We start from the raw sequence: 25,587 nt of genomic DNA, 5'->3' as shown, positions 1-25,587 counted from the left end.
GGAAAAAAAGTAAAAATAAGGGAAAGTATTTATTTTACCTTCACTTATTCTCTGATGCTGTTCCTTCCTTTATTTAGATCCATGTTTCTAACTTATGTAATTTTCCTTCTTCCTGAATAGCTTCTGCTAAGATTTCTTGCAAGGCAGGTTTACTTGTAACAAATTCTCTCAATTTTTGTTTGTCTGAGAAAGGCTTTATTCCTCCTTCACTTTTGAAGGCTAAATTCACAGAGTACATAATTTAAACACTGGTTTTTTACCCTTAACATTTTGAATATTTCATTCCTCTCTCTTTTTGCTTGCATGATTTCTGTGGTGAATTTGGATGTAATTCTTATCTTTGCTCTTCTATAAGTAAGTTGTTTCTTTTCTCCACTTTGCATTCTTTTCTAGATATTTTCTTCATCCCTTGATTTTTCTTTTTCTGTCTCTTCTCCTTTTTTATATTCCCATTACATGTATGCTACTCCTTTTGTAGTTGTCCCACAGTTCTTAGATATTCTGTTTTTTTTAATCAGTTTTTTTTTTTGAATTTTTGCTTCTCAGTTTTGGAAGTTTCTGTTGTCCTATCATTAGACTCCAAGATTCTTTCCTCAGCTATGTGAAGTCTACTAATGGGCCCATCAAAGGCATATTTTCTTTCTGTTTTTGATCTTTATCATTTTAAAATTATTTCCTAGAATTTTAATCTCTCTGCTTAAATTTCCTATCTGTTCTTGTCTGTTGTCTAATTTTTTCATTACAGCTCTGACAGCTCTGAGCATATTAATCATAGACTTTATTTATTTTCTTTTTTTGAGACGGAGTCTCGCTCTGTTGCCCAGGCTGGAGTGCAGTGGCACGATCTCGGCTCACAGAAACCTCCACCTCTCGGGTTCACGCCATTCTCCTTCCTCACCCTCCTGAGTAGCTGGGACTACAGGTGCCCACCACAATGTCCAGCTAATTTTTTTGTATTTTTACTAGAGAAGGGGTTTCACCGTGTTAGCCAGGATGGTCTCGATCTCCTGACCTCGTGATCTGCCTGCCTTGGCCTCTCAAAGTGCTGGGATTACAGGCGTGAGTCACCACGCCTGGCCTCAATCATAGACTTTTAAAAAGATTTCTGTTCTGATAATTCCAACCTCATGGCCATAGGTAAGTCTAGTCCTTATGCTTGCTCTGGCTCTTCAAACTGTGTGTTTTGCCTTCTAGTATGCCTTGTAATTTTTTTTTCATAGCTGATTATATGTTCTGAGTAAAAGAAACTGTGATAAACAGGCCTTTAGTGATGTCACAATACGGTGTGGAAAAAGGGGATGTGTTCTATAAGCCTGTGATTAGGTCTTAGTCTTTTGGCGAGCCTGTGACCTGGACTGTGAACTTTCAGTGCTGCTCTTTTTTTTCCCCTCCTTAGGTGGTAGAGGGCAGCCTTCCAACATGTGAAAAACTAGAGGACCCTGGAGCTGGGTATTTTTTTCCCCAGGCAGATCAGACTCTGATAAAACCTCAGAAGGTTAGGCTCTGGTAAAATAGTCTCTCTTGAGTTTAGGCCCTTTAAAGGAGAACAGACTATTCAGCTTTTTAGAAATTAGTATTTTTTTTTTTGAGACAGGGTCTTACTGTCACCCAGGCTGGAGTGCAGTGATATAAATCATGGCTCACTGCAGCCTTGACCTCCTGGGTTCAAGTGATGCTCCTATTTCAACCTGAGTAGCTGGGACCACCGGCATGTGCCACCATGCATGGCTAATTTTTTTGTAATTTTTTGTAAAGATAGGATCTCACTATGTTGTCCAGGCTGGTCTCAAACTTCTGGGCTCAAGTGATCCTCCCACCTCTGGCTTATTTTATAATAGTTTTTCCCCCTCCTCCTACCAGAAGCACAAGAGGACTTTCTCATCTGATACTTACTGTGAGGACCTAGTAGTTAGAGCTCCTAAAGGTCAAACTCATAAAAGTATGTAGCCCCCACAACTATGACTGGGTACCCTTGGAGTTTTTAATTCTCCAAGTTGTTTCACACTGAGCCTTCAGCAATTTGCCAATTACAGTTTAATTTTTTCTACCCCCACAATGGTTGCTATGGAGGTTTCTGCTCATGGATCTCTGCTTCAGTAAGTTGTTGTTCTATCTGTTTCTCTAATTTGGGGATCCTCTCTGTCTCTCCAACTTTAGGGCAGTGGTTTGCCCTGTGACCTCACTTCTCTGTTCTAAGAAGAGTTGTTGATTTTTTTTTAATGGGTTTAGCTTTTTACTTTTAAGTATGGATTGGCAACTTCTAAGCTTCTTATATGCCAAATGGAAAAGTAGAAGTTCTCAAAACAACTATTTTTATACTAATATTTTATTGATTTATATAGTATTAAGTATTATAATTAAATGCTAAGTATAACTTAGTGTTAAGGAATTGACTTAGTCAATAAGCAACTGAAATGGTGGGAGAAAATATACACGAGTACATAAGAAACTAAACTACTAGTTTGGAGTCTTCATTGTTCTCTGGGCATTAGTGAATATGTTTTGACAGAAGGAATAGAAACTATTGATCATCCAGAAAGTCAGTTAAATGACAGTTAAACTTCTGGTAGATAAGTGTGTTCAAGTGTCTACATATGCATTCACATTTAAATATAGGCTTCTACATAGTACCTTTTTCTCTTAATGTTTTATTATAGATTTACCACTTGTTTATAAACATTACCTGAAAACAAATATATCTGCTTAATATTTTATTTTATTTTCCATCATCTATTTTACCATTCCATTATTAGCTTTCTTTTCTATTTTAGCTGTTTTCTTTATGTAGATAAATTTTGAACAAGACTCAATTTACTTGACCTTTTAATTAGCATTTACTATGGACCACCACTTCCTCAAAACGATTCATTCTCTTGGCTTTCCTTCTAACTCTCTGGCTTTACTATTTGTCTATTTGACATCTGTTCCTGAATCTTTGAAAGTCAGCTCAAACATCATCTGTTTAAAACCTAACACATAATTTATACACTCCACCTCTTCTTCTATTTCCTATCTCAATGGCAACACAATACTGATGGTAACCAGCTTACCATAGTTAGGCTCATAATTTTTGAATTTACAATGGGCTTATTGGAATGTAAACCCATTGTAAGTCAAGGAGCATCTGACTCTTTTGTTGTACTCACCAGACAACTCAAGAATGATCCTTGATATGTCCATCTTGCTTAATTTTTATTTTCAAATCACATTAAATTTGCTTCCTATTTCTCAAATCTATTCATGTATTTCTAGATTCTCTCTTACCATCAAGTGCAATAAATAATTATGTTAAGCACTGACTATGTAATAGCCTCATAAAGATTCACCCATATACTTTCTTGAATCTCTCCAAACCATCTGGCATATGGCTGTTAATATGGCCATTGAAAAAAGTAAACTAGAAAAACTATTCCCATGTTTGTAAGTACAAATACATTAATTATTGCTTTTAGGATTGATACAAAACTTCTTAAAATATCCTTAAGGCCACACATAATTTGGTCTCTTCCAGCCCTGGCTTTATGTCAAACCAGTTCTGTCTCTTCCTCTCTCAGCCATATTCCTACTTTCCCTTGCTCTCTTCTTTCTAGCCACATACAGGCCATTATCCCTCTCTCTTCAAAGTAGTCACCTATACTGTTTGCTACTGAATCCCCCTTTTCCCTAAGGTACTTATGATTGAGATCTCTTGTGAAGTATCCTTCTCCAGGAAGGGGAAGTATTCATTGAGGTTTTTAAGTAAAATCTTCTTGTATAGGCTTCATGGCAGCATATATCTTGTATTCATAACAGTTCTCAAGTTGGGAATTGATTGCTGTTATTGGATTAATGTTTTTGCCACCAAATAATAAACTTCTTGAGGGAAGGAGCCACGTATGATTTTGATCCCTGTTGTATTCCTAATACTAAATGGCACATGGTAAATGCTCAAATATTTGATCAAAGAATAAATGACTTTAATTTAAACTAAGAATTAACTAATAAGTCATACTATAATCTGCTAAGCTACCTGACAAATGGTAAAAATTGTAGCAATTGAGATAGAATTCCAGGAACAATATATGCCTTTTTCAAATTTCATACAGAGTAGATTTTCTAAAAAATAAGCAGCGCATTTTAAAAGGCCCCCTAAATAAGGCTTCAGATGGCACAAGGCCATGGATAGGTTGTCATAATGATGATCGGAAATGAAAAATATTTCTACTTTACTTGAGGTAAGGAGTTTGAGGACAGCCTGGCCAACATGGTGAAACCCAGTGTCTACTAAAAATATAAACATTAGCTGGCTTTGGTGGTGCATGCCTGGAATCCAGTTACTTAGGAAGCTGAGGCAGGAGAATCGCTTGAACCCAGGAGGCAGAGGTTGCAGTGAGCCGAGACCATGCCACTGCACTCCAGCCTGGGCAACAGACCCCATCTCAAAGAAAAAAAAAAAAAATGAAGTATATTTCTATAGGGACCAACTTTATTTATAGCAAGAGACATGAGACTGAATATATTCTATGCCAAAACTTTCCAATCCTTAGAATCAGCCCTACAAAAAGAAAGAAAAAAGAACAGAAAGGAAGCAGCAATCAGCTATGAGCAATAATTAGACATTCGTTTGCTAGCTCTAGCACATGTGACCATGAAGAGTAACTGTGAACCATATTGACTTTCTCTCCTGAAAAGAAAAATATGAAAAAAATTCAGAAGAAAACTGTCCTATCACAAAGAATACAGAAATTGGGTAAGAATGAACAGCTGTTTCATTTCATTACCTTTGCCCTTTTCCACCTTTATTTTTGGACAATTAGTTGATCTAAAAAGCAATAGTTCTCTATCAGTCAGTTTTTGCTACAAACACATACACACACAGAAAGAGAGAAAGGCATACAGTAATATGCATTTACCTTAGGTTCACAGGTATGCAGTTTGGCTGAGTTCGATTACCTCCGTGTGTTTCATTCTAAGTCATAAGATGGAAGGAGCAGCTGTATGGGAGTTTTAACATATGCACAAAGATACTCCACCTTACAAGAGGTACAGCTTAAATTCCCTCCTCTTGAGTGTGGATTAGAATTAGTGACTCACTGCAAGCAACTGAATAATGAGGAAATGGCAGTGTGTGACTTCCATGTAATAGAAGACATGGCTTCCTCCTTGCTTTCTCTTACATTGATACTTGGGGGAAAGTCAGCAACTATCTTGGAAGGATATTGAAGAAAGCCTGTGGAGAAACTCATGTGGTGAGAAATTGAGGCATTCTGCCAATACCTGCATGAATAGGTCATCTTGGGAATAGATCCTCTAATCCTGATGAAGTCCAGATGACTACAGACATGACCAACATCTTGACTGCCTCCTCATGAAAGATGAACTAGAAGCTCCCGGTTAGGCAGCTTCCAAATTCTTGATCCACAGAAACTGTACTGAAAGCATCAATTTCTTACCACATGTCTTTTGGACAAACTCAACATTAATGGACAGAGGAGCATACTTCTCTGTAGTAGGCTAAATAATGGCCACCCAGATAAAAAAATTCTAATCTGAAAATGTATAAGGTAAAGGAATCTACAGATGTGATTGAATTAAGAATGTTGGTGTGATACGTTTATTTTGGATTATCTTGGTGGGCCCTAAATGCTATCACAAGTTCCTTCTAAGAGAAAAGCAGGAGAAGACTTGACACCCACACAAAGAAGGTGATGTGAAGATGGAGGCAGAGACTGGAGCCACTAGGCCACAAGCCAAGGAACACTAAGGAATGCTGGCAGACACCAGAAGATAGAAGAGGCAAACAATGCATGCTCTCCCAGAGCCTCTAGAAATGTGAGATAATAAGTTTTTATTGTTTTGAGCCTCCAAATTTTTGGTAATTTGTTACATCAGCCATATGGAATGAAAACATCCTCTCATTTGTTGAGTTTAGATGTTAAATACTGGCTGAACAATAATCTACTCTACTTTAGCATCTTTTCAAAAATAATCAGAAAATTTAAAAGGAAAATTATGCACTGGTACTAGCAAAATAAATGAACAAATGAATTAACACAAAATAGGCAAAAGGAAAATGAAGTATCTAGACCAAAGTTTAATTATCCATGAAAGCAATGGAAAATGTGAAGTCTCTAAGAAACCAATGTAAAAAGAGCTAAAAACAATATAGTATGAAAGAAACCAGAAAGAAACAAATGTTCTTTGGATTTTGGGGAAATACAGAGACTAACATAAAAACCAGAAATGAATACTCCATTAAAACAGGCATATGAAAGACAGGATGGGTAAAAACCACACAAAACGAAATTGTGTGTTTGTGTATATATACGTGTGTACACACATACACGAAAAGAAAAAGTTCAATAGAAGATTCATTTTTTATGTAATTAGTGTTTCTAAAGAAGATACTTAAAATGTAATTTAAAAATTCAAAGATAGAAGAAAACTATGCTGAAATTAAAGAAGATATAATTCTACAAATGTAAAGAACATTATGTATTTTAAGAACTTGAAAGAAAAGGAGTGGGGAAGTGGCCAAGATGGCCAACTAGAAGCAGCTAGTGTGAGTGGCTCTCACAAAGAGGAACAAAAGGGCGAGTAAATACAGCACCTTCAGCTGAAACATCCAAGTACTCGCATTGGGACTAATCAAGGAAACAACTTGACCCATGGAGAACATAGAAAACAAAGGCAGGACGACAGCCCACCTGGGCACAACACCCAGCCAGGTGAACCTCCCCTGCCCAGAGAATCGGTGAGTGAATGTGTGACCCCGGAAACCACACTCTTCCCACGAATCTTTGCAACCTCGAGTTGGGAGATCCCCTCTTGAACCCACTCCACCAGGGCTTTCAGTCTAATACACAGAGATACGGGAGTCTTGGCAGAGCAGCTGCTCAGGCACATGTTGGAGAACCAGGAACTGTAGATATTCCACCTTCAGGCTTCCCGGCAAAAGTAACTGCAACTCCAGAAAAGCAGGAGATTAGATCCTTGTGCATACCCTTAGGAAAGAGGCTGAATCCAGTGGGCCAAGCAGCGATGGTCTGTGGGCCCTACTTCCATGGTGCCTCAAAGGATAAGACACATTGGCTTGGAATTCCAGCCAGCCACCAGCAGCAGCGTTGTGCCTACCTGGGACAGAGTTCCCAGGGAGAGGGGAAGGCCACCATCTTCACTGTTTGGGCAAGTCACCTTTTTCAGCCTGCAGACTTTGAAGAGTCCAAACCGATCGGGCAGAAGGGATCCCCCAACACAGCACAATTGCTCTACCAACACGTGGCCAGACTGCTTCTTTAAGCAGGTCCCTGAGCCATCCCTCCTTATTGGGCAGGACTTCCCAACCAGGGCCTCCAGCCATCCCCGCTGGTGTTCTCTGGCCTACAGAGATTTGAAAACTCCCTGGGACAGAGGTCTCAGAGGGAGGGGTGGGCTGACATCTCTGCTATTTGGGTACTGAACCTGTCCAGCTTGTGGGCTTTGGAGAGCCCAAGCCAACAGGTGGTGAAGCGTTACCCCAGCACTGCGCAGCTGCTCTACAAAAGCATGGCCAGACTGCTTCTATAAGTGGGTCCCCAATCCTCTTCCTCCTGACTGGGCAAGACCTCCCAACCAGGATCTCCAGCCACCTCCTGCAGGTGCGTTCCACCTGGCAACAGGTTCATACCTCCCTGGGCCAGAGCTCCTAGAAGAAGTGGCAGGCTGCCATCTTTGCTGTTTTGCAGCCTTCACTGGTGATACCTTCAGCTACTGGAAAATCCAAGGCAACTAGGGACTGGAGTAGACCCCCAGCAAACCACAGCAGCCCTATGGAAAATTGGCCAAATTGTGCCAGGGGGGGAAAAAAAAAAGGTAGGCAACGTCGAACATTGAAGGTAGATTAGATAAGCTCACAGAAATGAGAAAGAATCAGAGCAAGAATGCTGAAACCTCAAAAAGCCTGAGTGCCCTCTTTCCTCCAGCTGACCTCATTACCTCTCCAGCAAGGGTTCAAAATAGCCAGTATAGAGAAGAACTTAATCCTCCTGATAGGGCTGAAAAACACACTACAAGAATTTTGTAATGCAATCACAAGTATTAATAGTAGAATAGACCAAACAGAGGAAAGAATTTCAGAGCTTAATGAAATATGGCAGGCAGACAAATGTAGAGAAAAAAGAATGAAAAGGAATGAACAAAACCTCCGAGAAATATGGAATACCATATCACACCAGTCAGAATGGCTATAATTAAAAAGTCAAAAAATAACATGCTGGCAAGGTTGTGAAGAAAAAGGAATGCTTATACACTGTTGGTGGGAATGTAAATCAGTTCAGCCATTGTGGAAGATGGTATGTCAATTTCTCAAAGACCTAAAGACAGATATACTATTCGACCCAGCAGTCCCATTACTGGGCATATACCCAAGGGAATATAAATCATTCTGTTATAAAGACACATGCACATGTATGTTCATTGCAGCACTATTCACAATGGCAAAGACATGGAATCAAACTAAATGGCCATCAATAATGGACTGGATAAAGAAAATCTGGTACGTATACACCATGGAACACTATGCAGCCACAAAAAAGAATGAGATCAATGAGATCATGTCCTTTGCAGGGACATGGATGGAGCTGGAGGCCATTATCCTTAGCAAACTAATGCAGGAACAGAAAACCAAATACCACATGTTCTCACTTATAAGTGGCAGCTAAATGATCAGAACACATGGACACATACAGGGGAACAATACACACTGGGGCTTTTTGGAGGATGGAGGGTAGGAAGAGGGAGAGGATCAAAAAACAATTAATGGATACTAGGCTTAATACCTGGGTGATGAAATGATCTATACAAAAAAACCCCATGACACAAGTTTACCTATGTAACAAACCTGCACTTGTACCCCTGGACTTAAAATAAATGTTTAAAAAATAGAGAAAGAAAAAGACACTAAAAACATGAAAAGATATGAAAGCATATAACTCACTGTAAAGATAAAGCATAAAATTCACCATAAAGATAAAATATAGTCAAATTCAGAGGGCTGTAATGAATTTGTATGTAATTATAGTGTATACTGTAATTATAGTTTATAAGTTACTTTTCCTCTACTATAAGAGTTAAAAGACAAAAGTATTAAAAAATAACTTCACCTAAAAAAAAGAACTTAGCCAATGTCATGTTTTATACTAGAAAATACTGCAGTTCAGTCTTATAATCCTGGCTTTTCTCTTTTGATTTTCCATATTTATAAAATATTTGAAGAAATTTGTTTCTTATGTACATCTTGACATATGTGATATATGATTTGTTTCTTTTTATTTTTTATTTTTTTCTGAGACAGAGTCTTGCTCTGTTGCCCAGGCTGGAGTGCAGTGGCGTGATCTCGGCTCACTGCAAACTCCACCTCCCGGGTTCAAGCGATTCTCCTGCCTCAGCCTCCCAAGTAGCTGAGATTACAGGCATGTGCCACCACACCCGGCTAATTTTTTTTTTTTTTTTTTTTTGTATTTTTAGTAGAGATGGGGTTTCACCATGTTGGCCAGGCTGGTCTCGAACTACTGACCTCACGATCTACCCACTTTGGCCTCCCAAAGGGCTGGGATTACAGGCGTAAGGCACCATGCCTAGCTGTGATTTGTTTCTTATTTGCATCTGGACATATGTGACATGTGAATAAGAAACAATTATTGGGACTTTGGTCAAGTAATTCTATTCTTTGTTAAATCAAAAGATGGCCATCTAAGTTTCTTTCCAACACCATGTATCTATAATTCTTACTCTGAGCCATTCTTCTGATAGGGCATGAATGAAAAGAATTTTAGAAAGCAACAGTAATTGGCAGTCATATAGATCTATATTAGATGCATTAATAAAATGTACTAAGGTCGATGAATTAATAACTGTGACCTCTATAGGAGTCAACCTTTTAAGGGTATAGTAACACATTTACATTCCATATCAAGCATTAGGTAAAAAATAATCAACTGGTATAACATTATCTTTCTGTGGATCTGCCAAAAATAAGTTTTATTAATAACCTAGAACAGCCACCTAACCAATATGGCTTTTTAAATATTCATGTGTCATGCAATTTGCTAACATGTTGCAAGAAATTGGCATTCATTATGTGACATATTGTCTCATACGATATTTCTGGTGAATTGGAAGATAACATATAGAGTAGCTACACATGTTTCACCTTCTTTTTTGAAGGATGACATGGTAAAAATTAAATACTCTATGTTTTATCAAAGAAAAAATTATGTATGAGTTATTGTCCTTGGGGTAAGGGGAAGTCAACATGAAAATGACTTAATAGGCAAATATTAATTATCCACTAAATTTTCAGGAATATGTACAATGTCAATGTGAAGATAGTTATTGAAAATGTATCTTTTACACTTGAGATGTATGTATTCAGACACTTCTTGCAGATAAAACTGATAGTATATACATTTTAAAATCAGGGTAAACCCAGACATCATCATGCTTTTCACAGGTGATAAGAGTAATGAATACTTTTCTGAGAGGCAGATGAGGATTCAAAGCCCATGACTAAATCCTGCCATTGCTCCACTTCTTATCCTGTTTCTCTGGAGACATTACATAGGCTAAGATTGCTTTCAGTCCCAGAAGCTCTGATAGCATGGAGTTGCTAGTTTGCTGGACAGAGCTAGTCCAACCCGGTGCATAAGAAAATCTGAAACCTTAGGAAGTTTTTCCTAATATCAACTAAATTATTGATTTAGATAATCTCTACCTTCTTCTACTACATTCCTTGTAAATGAAAAAAAATAGCGCACATATCAGTCTGCTTTCTCACTCCTATGTTTATAATACACACATATAATTACACTGTCTCAGGAAAATTCTACCTCAACCATCCCAGAAAATTGGATTGCTAAAAATGTTGTGAATAAATTTCAACCTTAATTCTCACTGTCAATTTCAAAGTACTGTCTAATGCAGATGGTTTTATATTCCTTGCACATCCAATTAATTAGTTGTGACTGTTGAAAATACTATGTTGATTATAAGCCTGTAGTCTCAGCTCAACTGAAAAGAGTGTAAAACAGACAACTGATATGAAGGGGTAAAGGGTTTAGGTATGTTATACATTTGTGATTCTTTCTCTTATGTGTTGAGCTTTGTATGGATCCCTTCATTCTAATATAAATTCCTTTTCTTGTTATTTGTTGATGGCAGGAAATTTGACTGAATAACCTCTTAAGTTCATCTCAACTTAATGACTTCACATTTTATAATACTTTGTCTATAAAGCATAACTTCTAAAATAGGTACTTCTATTTCCCTAGATGAGCCAGATTCTCTTAGAGAATTCTGGGATTCAATTATGGGATCTGGGAGGGGCTCTAAATATGGGAGGATTTGTGTATACACTTATTTATCCTTCAACTATAGAAAATGATTCCTCATGCTTAGTCAGCTGAGTCAGGCAAAACTTATTTTCCTTAAAATGCACATATAAATATCAGATATTATAAGATTATTATTTTTTATAATTACAAGATATTAGAAAAGTACTCAGTTTTAACCATATTATTTTATGTTATTTATTACAGGACAGCATGAAAGAAATTGGTAGCAATTGCCTGAATAATGAATTTAACTTTTTTAAAAGACATATCTGTGATGCTAATAAGGTAATGATAATTATTTGGAGTTTGTCATTCAAGCTTGATTTTATAGAAGCTTCTATTTTTTGTGCCTCCGTTAGATAATTATATGAATACTATTAATATTTGCAGCCTGATCACATAATTCCCATTGATTAAATCATACTATGGCCCAATTTTATATTTTTGTTTTACAAATAGTCCTGTGCTTATTAAATAACAAGTTTTTTGTTTCACCATTCTATTTTTTACCTTGAAAATACTAGAATTGTCGAATTCAAAGACACACCTATCTCTTATTTTCTTTCTTTCTTTCTTTCTTTTTTTTTTTTTTTTTTTTTGGAGGCAGAGTTTCGCTCTGTCACCAGGCTGGAGTGTAGTGGCGCAATCTCAGCTCACTGCAAACTCCGCCTCCTGGTTTCAAGTGATTCTCCTGCCTCAGTCTCCCGAGTAACTGGGTCTACAGGCATGCACCACCACACCCAACTAATTTTTGTATTTTTAGTGGAGACGGGGTTTCACCATGCTGGCCAGGATGATCTCGATCTCCTGACCTCATGATACGCCTGCCTCCGCCTCCCAAAGTGCTGGGATTACAGGCGTGAGCCACGGTGCCTGGCCTCTAAATTTCTTATACAGAAAAATACTTGTTAATGTGAATGCTTGCACACATACAAATATAAGTCATTGGTATAATTTAGTTGGAAGCGTCTTGAAAATTTTTCTTTCAATATTTGCTTATCTCTAAATGATTACCACATCTAGTTGGTATAATATTACACTTTAAAAAACCTAAAAAGTTTATGTCATTTCTCCCTACAGAAACAAGTGTGCTATTTCATAGTCTTTTAAAAACTCACAGTAGCTAAGTTAGCCTCATGGCATCTCACAACCATAAATTCTTTTTTTAAAATTTCTTAATGTAAATATCTGCAAAACTTATGTTTTAGGTGACTACAGTCCTTTATTTTCTTATTATCAGCTATTCTTCCATAGCTCAAAAGATGCAAGAAATACTAAGAAAAAACCACACATACCTCTTATAATACATTGTTGCTTCCAGAAGTCTTCTCCTTCGGTTATCATGTTTAAAATTGAATAGTCTTCTAATATGTTCACACATAAGCGATAAGATCACATAAGCATAATAGAGAAAACAAACTTTAAAAGTCAAGATAATTATTAAACCAAGTTCTAAGAACTTCATGCTGTCACCTAGGAGCGAAACAGTTTTAGTTCTGTTACTTGTCAATCACATGATTAACTGGAATAGAAAGCTGGGGTGGAGGCGGGGCATTACCTAGCAACATAGCTCAAGCTCTAGGCTCCTTAAGAAAGCTTATAATTTCTTAATATTTTATTTGAACCATGGCCCTTCTGACTTTTTCCTATAATAGGAAGGTATGTTTTTATTCCGTGCTGCTCGCAAGTTGAGGCAATTTCTTAAAATGAATAGCACTGGTGATTTTGATCTCCACTTATTAAAAGTTTCAGAAGGCACAACAATACTGTTGAACTGCACTGGCCAGGTAAGCTAAGGACTATTTACTTTGAATAAAAATATTAACTACTCCTGTGCCAAGATACCACTATTCTCTGATGATCACATCCATTATCATAGAATCCTAAGTGTTTGTTATCATCTAAAGTTGAAGTATGTTTACTCAATCCTAGAAGAGGAAAGGCTCAGTTTGGAAATACCTATTTATCTCTTGGCTAGAGTGAATTGTTTGTGAAAGGGGAGTAAAAAATAAATAAATAAATTCTTCATTGCCATAATAACTTCCAAGGATACTAGGGTGATATATTGGGTGTGGAATGGTAAATTTCTATATCTAAAACTTATTAATAGCTTTAATCCATATATGTACACATTTACAAGAACTCCTAGTCAATAAAACAGGAAATCAAATGTATTTAACAAATATCTTTATAGGCTTAAACTAGACATAAACATGTCCAACAATTTTCCCTTGTTTAAATAATTTTGATACAAATAGGGCTAATATTTTCCTACTTTTCTACTAGTGGTTATGAACTAAAACAACAAAACCAAATATGGAAGACATCATCTAGAGACTAGACAGCAGTTTCCTTATCTACAAAATGCAGAAAAACATATCTACATTGTGGGATTTGAAAGGATTAAATGGCATAACACATGTAAAGTGCTTAGTACTAAAAAGTTTTCAATATTTAATACAGTGCTTTATTTTATTTGTATTATTTACCTCTTTTTGGATTTTACCAGCTGCCACACAAAATCAAAAGGTTATTTTATGGTTTTAAATATTTTCTTAAATAACATTTTTATGACTTAAAAAAGAATTTTGTTTTGTTTGAGCACTAGTAGTTTCCCATAGAAGGTAAAATGGTAAGATTATCTTTGAATCCTATTGACAGTGATAAAAATGTAGATTATCTATTATATAACTTGGATAGCCTCATTTATCATTGCTTTATGTACTTGATGGAAGCCAGTCTCCTCTTAGTGTGCTGGATTTGCCAAGCTTATTTCCAAACTTGCGTCCTTACGTTTGTCCCTTAGAGAGCATTTCTACTTTTTTTTTCTATAAATTGGATCTATTTTGTTCTATGCCTTCAAGGCTCGGCTCAAGATTCATGAAGACTTCCTACTCTAGTCTACCATTTCTTCATTCCTACTTAACAGTGGTTTCAAAGTACTGTCTAATGCAGATAGGTTTTATGTTGCTTGCACATCCAATTAATTAGTTGTGACTGTTGAAAATACTGTGTTGATTATAAGCCTCCACTCTTGGTTCAACTGAAAAGAGTGTAAAATGGAAAACTGATATCACCTCTTGGTCTACTAAGAGGTAAAGGTCTTAGGTATGTTATATATTTGTGATTCTTTCTCTTATGTATTGAGCTTTGTATGGATCATCATGTTCCAAAATTAACTGTAGAGAAAGAAAATATGCAAATAATTTAAATCTTTGAAATTAAATTATATTACATTGATTAACTTGATACAAGTCACCTTTTTCTTGAAATAACAAGGCAAGATGTTAAAGCAGTCAGCTACACTGAATTTTCTTCATGAGCCAGGCATGCTACAAGCTTTTTACTATTGTTTTATTTCATTTTGCTTCTGATAAGTGAAGCTTAATAAAATGTATGGCCAGGATTTAACAATTTGTTAACTTTATTTTTATATTGATTAAAATTCAAGTTTTATCTCTGCTAGTATACCCTACTATGTTAATTTTTCATACCTCACAGTAGTTAACACAGTACTAGGCAGACCTACAAAATTATGGATTCTGGGTATTCAGAAGACTGAACTATCTTGCTTCTTCCTTTACCCTGATATTCCATTTCTAAATCATATTAATATTTTACTTTCTTAACAATAAGAAATTTAAAGTAGAGTCTCAAATAGATTAGATGAGCTGAAGGCAATATGAAAATTAGCAATTACAAACAACTGGAGGAGCAATGAAGAAATATTCAATATTATAAATGTGACTTTGTTTTTAAGGTTAAAGGAAGAAAACCAGCTGCCCTGGGTGAAGCCCAACCAACAAAGAGTTTGGTGAGAATAATTGTATAATTTTCCTTATGGTTCATCAGGTTTTTACTCAACTGAATTCCTAATTTTTCATTTTGAATTGTTTCCTTCTTATAGCTGGTTTTGAAATAATTTATTATAACATTGATAAAAGGAGAAGCGAGGTGCCCCTCAAAAATTTGATCCCTTTAAATTGCATTTTTAAACCCACTATTTTAAAATAGAAGCTGTTAGGGCAAATACAAAAGCATGATTTTTTTTTAGAAGAAGCAGCATTAAAATATTGCAGCTAGCACGTAAAAGAAATGAACAAATAATTTATATAGGAGAAAATTAACTAGATGACAAATACATGAAGAAAAAAAGCCATCCCTGTTAGTTTGTAAAGAAATAAAAATTAAACAATAAGGACTTATCTTATACCTCTTTTATTAGTGTAGATTGTACAGTATAAATAATATATAATAGTATATAAACATATATTTATACATATACTACTAGACATTATTAGATAAATTATACAATAATATGGAAAATATTTATGAATGACTTAATAAGGCAGAATACTTAAATGGATCTGACTAAACTTTAAAATGATATAGGTACTAATTAGGTTGAGGCATGGAAAAATGAGCACACCCGGTTCATAAAAGTGATGGATTCTTCTTTTATATTTCCATTATTTGACCAATAGCTACATGGCAACATGGAAATTCCTTACTCTTTTCAGAAAAGCAAAGTGAGCCTGTACACTCTGAGATTTAGGAAATTCTAGGGATTCTGTGCAAAGTGGAACATCTGAAGTGAATACAGAAGCTAAAAGCAATATAATCACCCTGAAGGCTTTTCACTAAGATAATTTGGAAAGTTTAGAAAAGAAAGGTTGGGTGCGGTGGCTCACGCCTGTAATCCCAGCACTTTGGGGGTCCGAGGTGGGCGGATCACAAGGTGGAAAGATCAAGACCATCCTGGCCAACATGGTGAAACCCCGTCTCTACTAAAAATACAAAAATTAGCTGGGCGTGGTGCACGCCTGTAGTCCCAGCTACTCAGGAGGCTGAGGCAGGAGAATCACTTGAACCCAGGAGGTGGAGGTTGCAGTGAGCCGAGATCGCGCCACTACACTCTAGCCTGGGCAACAGAGTGGGACTCCGTCTCAAAACAAAAAACAAAAAACAGAGCAAAAAAAAAAAAAAAAAAAAAGAAAAGAAAAGATAACTATTTTCCCAGGATGCAGGGGTAAAACCAAGATTCTCTGTTTTTTACTTTTTAGTGAATGCTTATTCTCGGTGTGCAAGGAAAAGTATGAAGTTTTCACATCTGTACATTTCAAATCTGCTTAGGCAAATCAACTTCAATTTGTACTTAAAAAAATTGTCCAGGACCCCTTATTGAAAACAATATGAAAAGTTTGCCTTTATATTTCCCTTTGAGATCTGTTGTTTAATCTTTGAAATGTATTCTTTAAAAAGTATGTGCTAGTGTTACTAAATACATGACAAAAAGAGATCTGAATTTGTGGCCAAATTAAAAATAGGACAGAGGAGCTCAAGATTCAGTCATTATATTTACTTGACCTTAGCAGCTTATTTATCTTCTTTGCGGATCAGTTTCTTCATCTGTGAAATGAGTTCAAATCATCAAGTTCATACGATGATTAAGCAAATAAAATGAAGTAAATTATGTTAAACACTGAGCACAATATATGACTGAGAGAATACCCAATAACGTGTTATCTAAATTATCTAGTTATCCAATAACTAGTTATAATAGTTTTTATATTGCTTGCACATCCATTTACTTGCTAGTGATTGTTGAAAACACTATGTTGATTTTAACCCTGAAATCTGGGCTCAACTGTGAAGAGTGTAAAACAAACAACTGATATCACCTCCTGGTCTAGGAAGGGGTAAAAGTCACTGGTATGCTTTATATTTGTGATCATCTAGTTGTTATCTAAGTGAAGAATTACTCTACCCTGCACTATTCCCATTCTCACAGGTCAGAGGACTCAGAGAAATATAACTGAGTCTATACAGAGTTACTCCTTTATATGTCTGTTCACGCCAAGTATCTCTTTCTTCCTACAGGTTGTACAGGTAGCCCTTTTTAAGATTCTTGTCAGGTGCTAAAACCTAGCTTATGAGGCAGGCATCTGACATACTCTGGTGAAGGTTAGTTGTTGGAGGAGACCTTAGGGTACAAGTTCCATCAGCTATATCCTTATTATCTTTGGCAAAATAATCTGAGTATTTTCAATGTTGATTATTCTTCCCACTAAAAATACATTTTTCTACATTAAAGAAACTCAACTGAGTAACCTACAATTACCTTTCTCATGAAATTCCAAACAGTGTTATTATGTCCACTGTTAAACTGTGAAAATGGCGGTCAGCTGATATAGCTCTTTGGAGAATCCTAAGTCTTTAATCACACCAACCTTGAATTTTCTACATGTCAGTTATCACAAGGATAGTTAGAAATCATCGTCTTTAAAATGTCACACAGGATTCTACCTTTTCATTGCACCAGTTTTTCAGTATAAAGTAATATGATGAAAAATAGTATTTTAAAATATATATTTTTGTAAAAATGTGAAGTTTAAACTTTTAAAACTCTATTCTCTAGGAAGAAAATAAATCTTTAAAGGAACAGAAAAAACTGAATGACTTGTGTTTCCTAAAGAGACTACTACAAGAGATAAAAACTTGTTGGAATAAAATTTTGATGGGCACTAAAGAACACTGAAAAATATGGAGTGGCAATATAGAAACACGAACTTTAGCTGCATCCTCCAAGAATCTATCTGCTTATGCAGTTTTTCAGAGTGGAATGCTTCCTAGAAGTTACTGAATGCACCATGGTCAAAACGGATTAGGGCATTTGAGAAATGCATATTGTATTACTAGAAGATGAATACAAACAATGGAAACTGAATGCTCCAGTCAACAAACTATTTCTTATATATGTGAACATTTATCAATCAGTATAATTCTGCACTGATTTTTGTAAGACAATCCATGTAAGGTATCAGTTGCAATAATACTTTTCAAACCTGTTTAAATATTTCAAGACATTTAATCTATGAAGTATATAATGGTTTCAAAGATTCAAAATTGACATTGCTTTACTGTCAAAATAATTTTATGGTTCACTATGAATCTATTATACTGTATTAAGAGTGAAAATTGTCTTCTTCTGTGCTGGAGATGTTTTAGAGTTAACAATGATATATGGATAATGCCCATGAGAATAAGAGAGTCATAAACCTTAAGTAAGCAACAGCATAACAAGGTCCAAGATACCTAAAAGAGATTTCAAGAGATTTAATTAATCATGAATGTGTAACACAGTGCCTTCAATAAATGGTATAGCAAATGTTTTGACATGAAAAAAGGACAATTTCAAAAAAATAAAATAAAATAAAAATAAATTCACCTAGTCTAAGGATGCTAAACCTTAGTACTGAGTTACATTGTCATTTATATAGATTATAACTTGTCTAAATAAGTTTGCAATTTGGGAGGTATATTTTTAAGATAATAATATATGTTTACCTTTTAATTAATGAAATATGTGTATTTAATTTTGACACTATATCTGTATATAAAATATTTTCATACAGCATTACAAATTGCTTACTTTGGATAACATTTCTCCTTTGATAAAATAAATGAGCTATGTACTAACACTGCCAGATTCAGTTAATAAATCTCAACAGAATTTTTAAGATGAGATTTTTAATACTTCACTGCTCTTTAATTTTCTACTTTCATTGAATATATGACCTTTAATAGCCTATTACCAACAATGAATATGAGACATTACCTTCTATGTTAAATTTTAGTCTTTTAAAAGAAACTTGTCTGGAAATGTCTGCAGTCTTCATTCACTGATAAAGGGAAATGGAAACACTATTCTAAGCAGGCCAGAATCTACAAATAGCTGTCAGTTTGCATTGCACTGAACTCACATCCTTCATGCTCTTTCTCAGCCTCATCACCATCTAGTTATGTGCTGATGGGCTTTATTTGATCTACAGAAGATGCTCTGGTGACACCCTCAGTGTGTGTTGGTAACACCTTCCTGCCTTCTCTCACTTTCCTTGACCCATATGACATTTCACCTTCACTGGTGCGATAGCTGTATAGAATTGTATACACTTCCATGCAATTTACTGAACTGCCCCATTAACAGGACTTTGAGTCAAGTATTTTTTTCTGTTTGGTTATCACTGTTAACTCCAGAAAGATGAGTTGACTAACATTTTTTAGAAGCAAATGACTCTTCACCAAGCTTTCTTTCTTCAGATGGACTTTTCTAAGTAGGTTATGCTCCTTCCATCATAAAACATGGTCAACCATGTGGTACACCTCTACCCTGATTACTGGAGATATTGGTAAACCATTAGTTAGAGAAATGAGGGAATTTACATTTCTAAAGGTAAACTCTTGAAACTGTCCTTGAAAATGTTTCCTTCAAGGCTATCTATAATGTTCCCTAACAGTGTTAAAAAAATATATTCTCTCTGATGTTGTGGTAAAATAAGGGTCAATATTTTTTAAATGCTTGTTTAAAAACGCTATTAAAATTTTCTTCCTTGGTTTCTGTCATTTGTTATAGTAGATTTGAATTTTTGAGAAAATTGGACTCAAACAGTGTACTCAGCTTGTACTGTGTGCCAAACGTTTGGAAAAATTACCCACACACTTATGGTTGCATTTCCCTTCTTTGTTTCCTAGCCACTAGCAAGATAGGTTGGCTAATAATGATTTGGGAGAGTATAAGTATATCTACTCCACAATTAGAGACTTATCTCAATAAACATTTTCTTTTAAATATATATTTAAATGCTTTAAGTCAGCATTTTCTAAAGTTTGCCCCAAGAAATGCTAATCCTTGTCAATGCTACTAAAAGAAAAAAAAAAATAAGGAGGGAAGATACTTATTTTTGATGTGAGTTAAATATTCTCTTGGAGGTTCACAATTCATATAAGTATATTAAAGTCCCTGAAAACTCATTCATGTAGCTGTGAAAAAAATTTAATAGTAATATAGCATTTCTAAAACTTATTTGATTATATAACACATTTTTACATTAAAAAACCCTAACCTAACACGAGGTTAATATAATTCATAGAATTAAAGCTAATATAACAGCAAGGAGAATCTGCTTTATACAAAGAGTTTCGGTTAAAAGTATTTTAAAACAGGTTTTCAGGGAATATGCTGAAGGAAATACTCTTTTCAGGAATAAGATAATTTTCTTAAAATTGATCCATGGGAAAACTGAACTAGAAAAGTTTCTTTGCTTTAGGCCATACTTTCATTGACAGCCAACTTAAGAAGGACATTTTGTTAACCCTACCACGCCATATAAATATTTCTCTAGAAACACGTATCTTGTACTGTAGGTCAGATAATCTTTATGGTGTTCTGTACGGGCAATCTTCATTCATCACATTCTTACTGCTTAGAATGTTGTTGCAAATTCTACGCCAACCCTGCTTAAGTTTCAAAGGGCATCTCAATTCCTTTTCCTCAATTGCTATGACTTCCATGATAATTCTAGATAATATTAATGTATGTTCCCTTAGTTGTTCATAGCACTTAAGCCTGCATCATTCATTATTATTTGACCAGATTCATCTTAGTACTTTATCTCAAATACAATTTAAATAATCTGTTCATTTGAAATGTTTTATCTACCCTAAAAGAATTATGATCTTTGTCTTCCCTTCAGCTCCTAAGGGGAAAAGCTAGACATATGGTAGTTAGCAAGTCTACAGGAACTGCATTGTGCCATTCTGTTATTAATATCCATTTAAATCATCTAGAAAACACATTTCTACAATAATTTACTTAAAGATGGGTATGATAGCACCAGAAAACATAACTAATTTAGGACAATATGGCCCAACTTTGTGTACTCAAAATCACCATGCATTCTGGGTGCATTCAGGATGATATGGCAGAATTTTCTTTGATTTCTAAATTTCATTTGTTGTGAAACATCTTTTGGCTTTGATTCTGACCAAATAATAGAATCTATGGAAATATCGTAGGACAAGACAATGAAACAAGTAGGTGTATTGATAATTATAAATTCTAACAGTTTTTAATGTCTAAATATAAAAATACATGCAGTCATAGACTCATAAAGTTAATATTTGAGAAAGGTGCTAAATCATCGTTTTGTCTTGGGAATAATCTGGGGTTTTATTTGCATCCTTCACATAAAAAGTGGTAAGAATGAAGTACATTTTTCTTGAAAGGCAGCAATTTTCTAAATGGGGGAGAGGTCATTGTTACTTAAGATACTGTTCTAAAAGTGAACTAATTTCATATTCATATTTTACATGAAGAAAGTTAAGGCAAGGGGCAACATTAAAATTTAGTTGTTTAAATTATTGTTGATTACTGATTTATTCTTTTTCTTCAATCTAAGTGTTTCATTCTTTCTGAAGCTTTCCCATGCTTTCCCAGGTGGAACTGATCATTCTTTCATGTATGCCTCCACTGTTCAGCTCAACAAGTAACTCTTAATAACCTACCACCTGTTATCTCTGGGAGAGGGACATATGTTTGCCAATTTCTATCTTCAATGCTTATCACAAATTTTCTTATATTTGAAATAATCTGATTCAAATGAGAACTTTAACCTAAAACTTTAATTGGAAAGACAATCTTATAAAAATCTTATAACATATTCTAGAAATGGTCCAAATACTATCACAAATGGAAGAAGTTCAGCTTGAGGAGCATCCAATCACGTGAGGTAAAAGTCTTCTAGTAGAACCAGCATGATCTTCCAGAAAATTACAAAGTAACCATTATCTACCCCGTCATCTCCTTCTTGCCTGGCATCCCCAGAGCTGAAGAAAGGGAAGAAAAAAAATGGATTTGTTTTTTGCCATGAAAAATCTTAATGTAAAGACTAATGCATCTTGCTGCTTAAGAGAAAGGTGTTACTTTCACTCGGGGTAAATTAAATACTAGGATTGAGACTAATCTGTTCACAGCCAAATAGGGGTTTACTGAAGCTCCAACGTTTGAATAAAGACCACTTATTGGGAAGACGCAACACAAATACATATAATTCATTCACTCAACAAATATTTATTAAGCATCCATCTCTAGTTCGCCAGTTCTGGCCCTGGAGGTACAACAAAGTCCCCGCCTTCATGGAGCATATACCCTAGGAAAGGGAAAACAGTCAGAAAAAAGTTCCATAGGGAGAACATCAGAAAGATTGGTGGAGAAAGGTGGTATTTTAGGTTAGATGAAACAGGAAAGCTCCTATAAAGAGGAGACATTTGAAAATATTTTATTGGTCTCAAATTTTTAACATATAATACATGACTGGCAATATTTACACATTTAATAAATTTAATTGAAGAATCAAAGTGATTTTGCAAGACATCAAAGCAGAATACATCTGCTACAGTACATGATGCCTTCACAGAAATAGAATAGGAAATTATTAAATGTTAGACTTTGAAGTATAGTCTATTGTCCTGAAGAGTTGCAAAGGGAGTAAAAAGCATTCCCATACACTCTTTACCAAGTTTCTGTTCCTCTAATAAGAGATAGTTACATAACCATGGTATATTTATCCAGACTAGAAATTGGCATTTTCGTGTGTGTGATGGTGACTGTGCTGTGCATTGTGGGATATTTAGTGACATCCCTGGTCTGCACCCATTAGATGCCAGTGATCTCCTCCCCCCAAGTACTGACAGTCAAAAATGTCTCTATACTTTGTTTCTTGGAGACAAAAGTTACTACCACTTGAAACCATTGCTCTAGAAGTTGTATAGTTTTATGTTTTACATTTAGGTTCATGACTTATTTGTGTATGAGACATAAAATGTGTATCAAGTTTCATTTTATGCATATGGATATCCAAGTGTTTCATCACCATTTGTTGAAAATACTACTTTCTCAAATGAATTACCTTTGCACTATTGTAAATTTTGGTAGACTATATTTATGTGTGCATATTTATGGATGCTCTGCTCTGCTCTGTTCTGATGATCTATGTATCCTTTCTCCAATACCACAGTTTTGATTACTATGGCTTTATAACATTTCTAGAAATTGGGTCATTTGAGTCCTCCAGTTTTTATTTTTCAAAGTTGTTTTGGCTATTCTAGTTGCTTTGCCTTTCTATGTACATTTTAGAATCAGTCTATCAAATCAGTAAAAAAAGCTTGTTGGAATATCAACAGAGATTGCATGGAGACTATAGATTAAATTGGGGGAGAAATGGCATCTGTACTCTGTTCTTCCTTGGGATTAAGGAACATGGTATATTTCTCTATTTAGTTTTTCTTTGAATTCTTTCCTTAGTGTTTTATAGTTCTCAGCATACATATTCTACAACTATTTAGTTAGATATATGCATGACTATTCATTTGGTTTTGTATGCACATGTGTGCTTTTACAAATGGTATTGTAATATTCAAATTTGGAATTCATAGCTGATATATAAGAATGACTCACTTTTGTATATTGTTCTTATATCCTATGGATATAGGATTATTAAACTCACTTATTAGTTGTAGCGTTTATGGAGTGAGATTTTCTACAAAGACAGTAATGACATCTGCAAAATAGAAATCGTGCCTTCTGTGAACATAGAACCTTCTGAAATCTCACTTTTAAAATTCTTAATTTATCTTCTGCATAGCCCCTCCCCCAGCCAAGATGTTGTCAACTTACTTTCTGATGTTTATATTATAAAAATAATAGATATATTGAATTTGTGTTTTAAAATTACCCATTGCCTCCTTATCAGAAGGTTTGGATACATATTTCTCAGGAGTTTGTCACTTTACTGCTATTAAGAAACTCAGCACTAAATTAATAGTCATAAAGAGTTATGATACATTTCTACATTTCCACTTCAAGCAAATTTCAAATTTTCTAGTTTGACTCTTAAAATGTAAACAAATACTTGTTATTGAAATATGTCAATCATTCCTTGGAATGTCAACATGACCTGAAAAGGATTCTGTACTATTCTTCTAAGTGGCCATGTTCTTTAATCATGTGAACTCATTCCTCTGTCCCAACTAAAGGGAAGAGAGAATAGGGCAACTCTCCTAAGTGCAACTAATTAACAGGCTGGCTAATGATCTATTATATATGTCATGCAGCTTGAAAAGATGTGGTGATTTAGGCGTTCTACGCCAGGAATTACAACCACAGTCTCACATGAATTTGCTCCAAATCACAATGAAAAGGAGAGGAAGTTGCAAGGTTTAATTAAGTTGGGCACTGGCAAGCTGAAAGAAAAGGGAAGCAAAAAAGATACACCACAGTGAAGAAGACAACAGAGAATGGACAGATAACTAAGAGAGGCATAGAGGCCCACAGATGTACCAGTCCTTGGAGTTTTCTCAGGACCTAATGGTCTCAGGACCAGTTCTAATCCATATGCACCTTCTGTCAAACCCTTTTTCTCAAGGTAACTGAAAGGATCTCTGTCCCTTATATATGAAAGTTCTATTGAGATTATTTTGCACTGAAGAAGGAGGAAATGAGAATGAAAAGCAAATTTATGAACATTAGGGTACTATATTAAGAAACTAGAATTAATGACTAATCTTTGCATCCTAAACAAGACAAAGTAGTTGAGTCGATAACAAACATGCCTTTATTTCTAATGAGTGGGACTAAGGATGAGAGATTAGGGGACTGGAGTGCACTATTAAGGAAATTGATCATTTTGTTTTACACTCAGGTGGGGGAGGAAAGTCTCAGTTTGCTTCAACTCTACATTATACCATGTAATACTTTAAAACTGAGTGCTAAGGATACTTAATTTGATCAATACCTGTGACCACTTTAGGGAGGAATGGGAGACAATTATTTTCTCTTGCTTTTATGTCTCACTAATTAAGGGGCTAAAAAGTATATTCAGGTTATATGTTTAAGCCAGATCAGGTCACTCTCCTATTCCCGTCTTACTCTGAGTAAGCCAAAGTCATATGAATGGCCTCTAAAGCATACATAATCTGGCTGGCTGGTTACATGACTAATTTTCTACTCTTTTCCACACACACACCATTCCAGGGGTACCGGGCTCTCACCACAGAGCCTGTGCACTTATTTAACCCTTTTCATGAAATACTCTTTCCTCTCTTGTACATTTGCACATATCAATCACATTGAATACCCTAACAGAAAGCACTAAATGTTAAAGGAAAATAATCCAAGAAACAAGTATAGTAAACAAAAAAGATATACAATAATGGCTCACCCCTCTTTCAGGTCTGTGCTCAAATATCACTTTTTCAATGAAATCATCCCTGAACACTCTATCTAAAATTGTAACCCTCTTCCACCCTCCCTCACATTTCCCTTCTAACCACCCCCATGCTTTTTCTCCATAGCATTGTCAGAATTTAATATGAAGCATATTTACTTGCTTGACATATTTCT

At 35.3% G+C, this 25,587-nt stretch overlaps 1 protein-coding gene across 2 annotated transcripts in view; it reads left to right on the top strand.

Moving 5' to 3' along the window:
• IL7 (interleukin 7) overlaps positions 1-24,439 on the top strand; it is a 78,881-nt gene extending 54,442 nt beyond the window's left edge. Inside the window, exons 3-6 of one of the 2 annotated variants that reach the window (XM_003831287.7) lie at positions 11,553-11,633; positions 13,004-13,135; positions 15,109-15,162; positions 17,767-24,439. In XM_003831287.7, the coding sequence (XP_003831335.1) occupies positions 11,553-11,633; positions 13,004-13,135; positions 15,109-15,162; positions 17,767-17,886 (387 nt within the window). In that variant the 3' untranslated portion in view covers positions 17,887-24,439. The remainder of the gene's footprint in view (positions 1-11,552; positions 11,634-13,003; positions 13,136-15,108; positions 15,163-17,766) is intronic. The other variant, XM_063606832.1, reaches the window with a different exon arrangement.
• Positions 24,440-25,587: the final 1,148 nt, after the last annotated feature.

Source organism: Pan paniscus, chromosome 7 (assembly GCF_029289425.2).
Source record: "Pan paniscus chromosome 7, NHGRI_mPanPan1-v2.0_pri, whole genome shotgun sequence".
NCBI lineage: Eukaryota > Metazoa > Chordata > Mammalia > Primates > Hominidae > Pan > Pan paniscus.
Note: the sequence above shows the minus strand (reverse complement) of the source record. Positions and strands in the feature narration are given on the sequence as shown.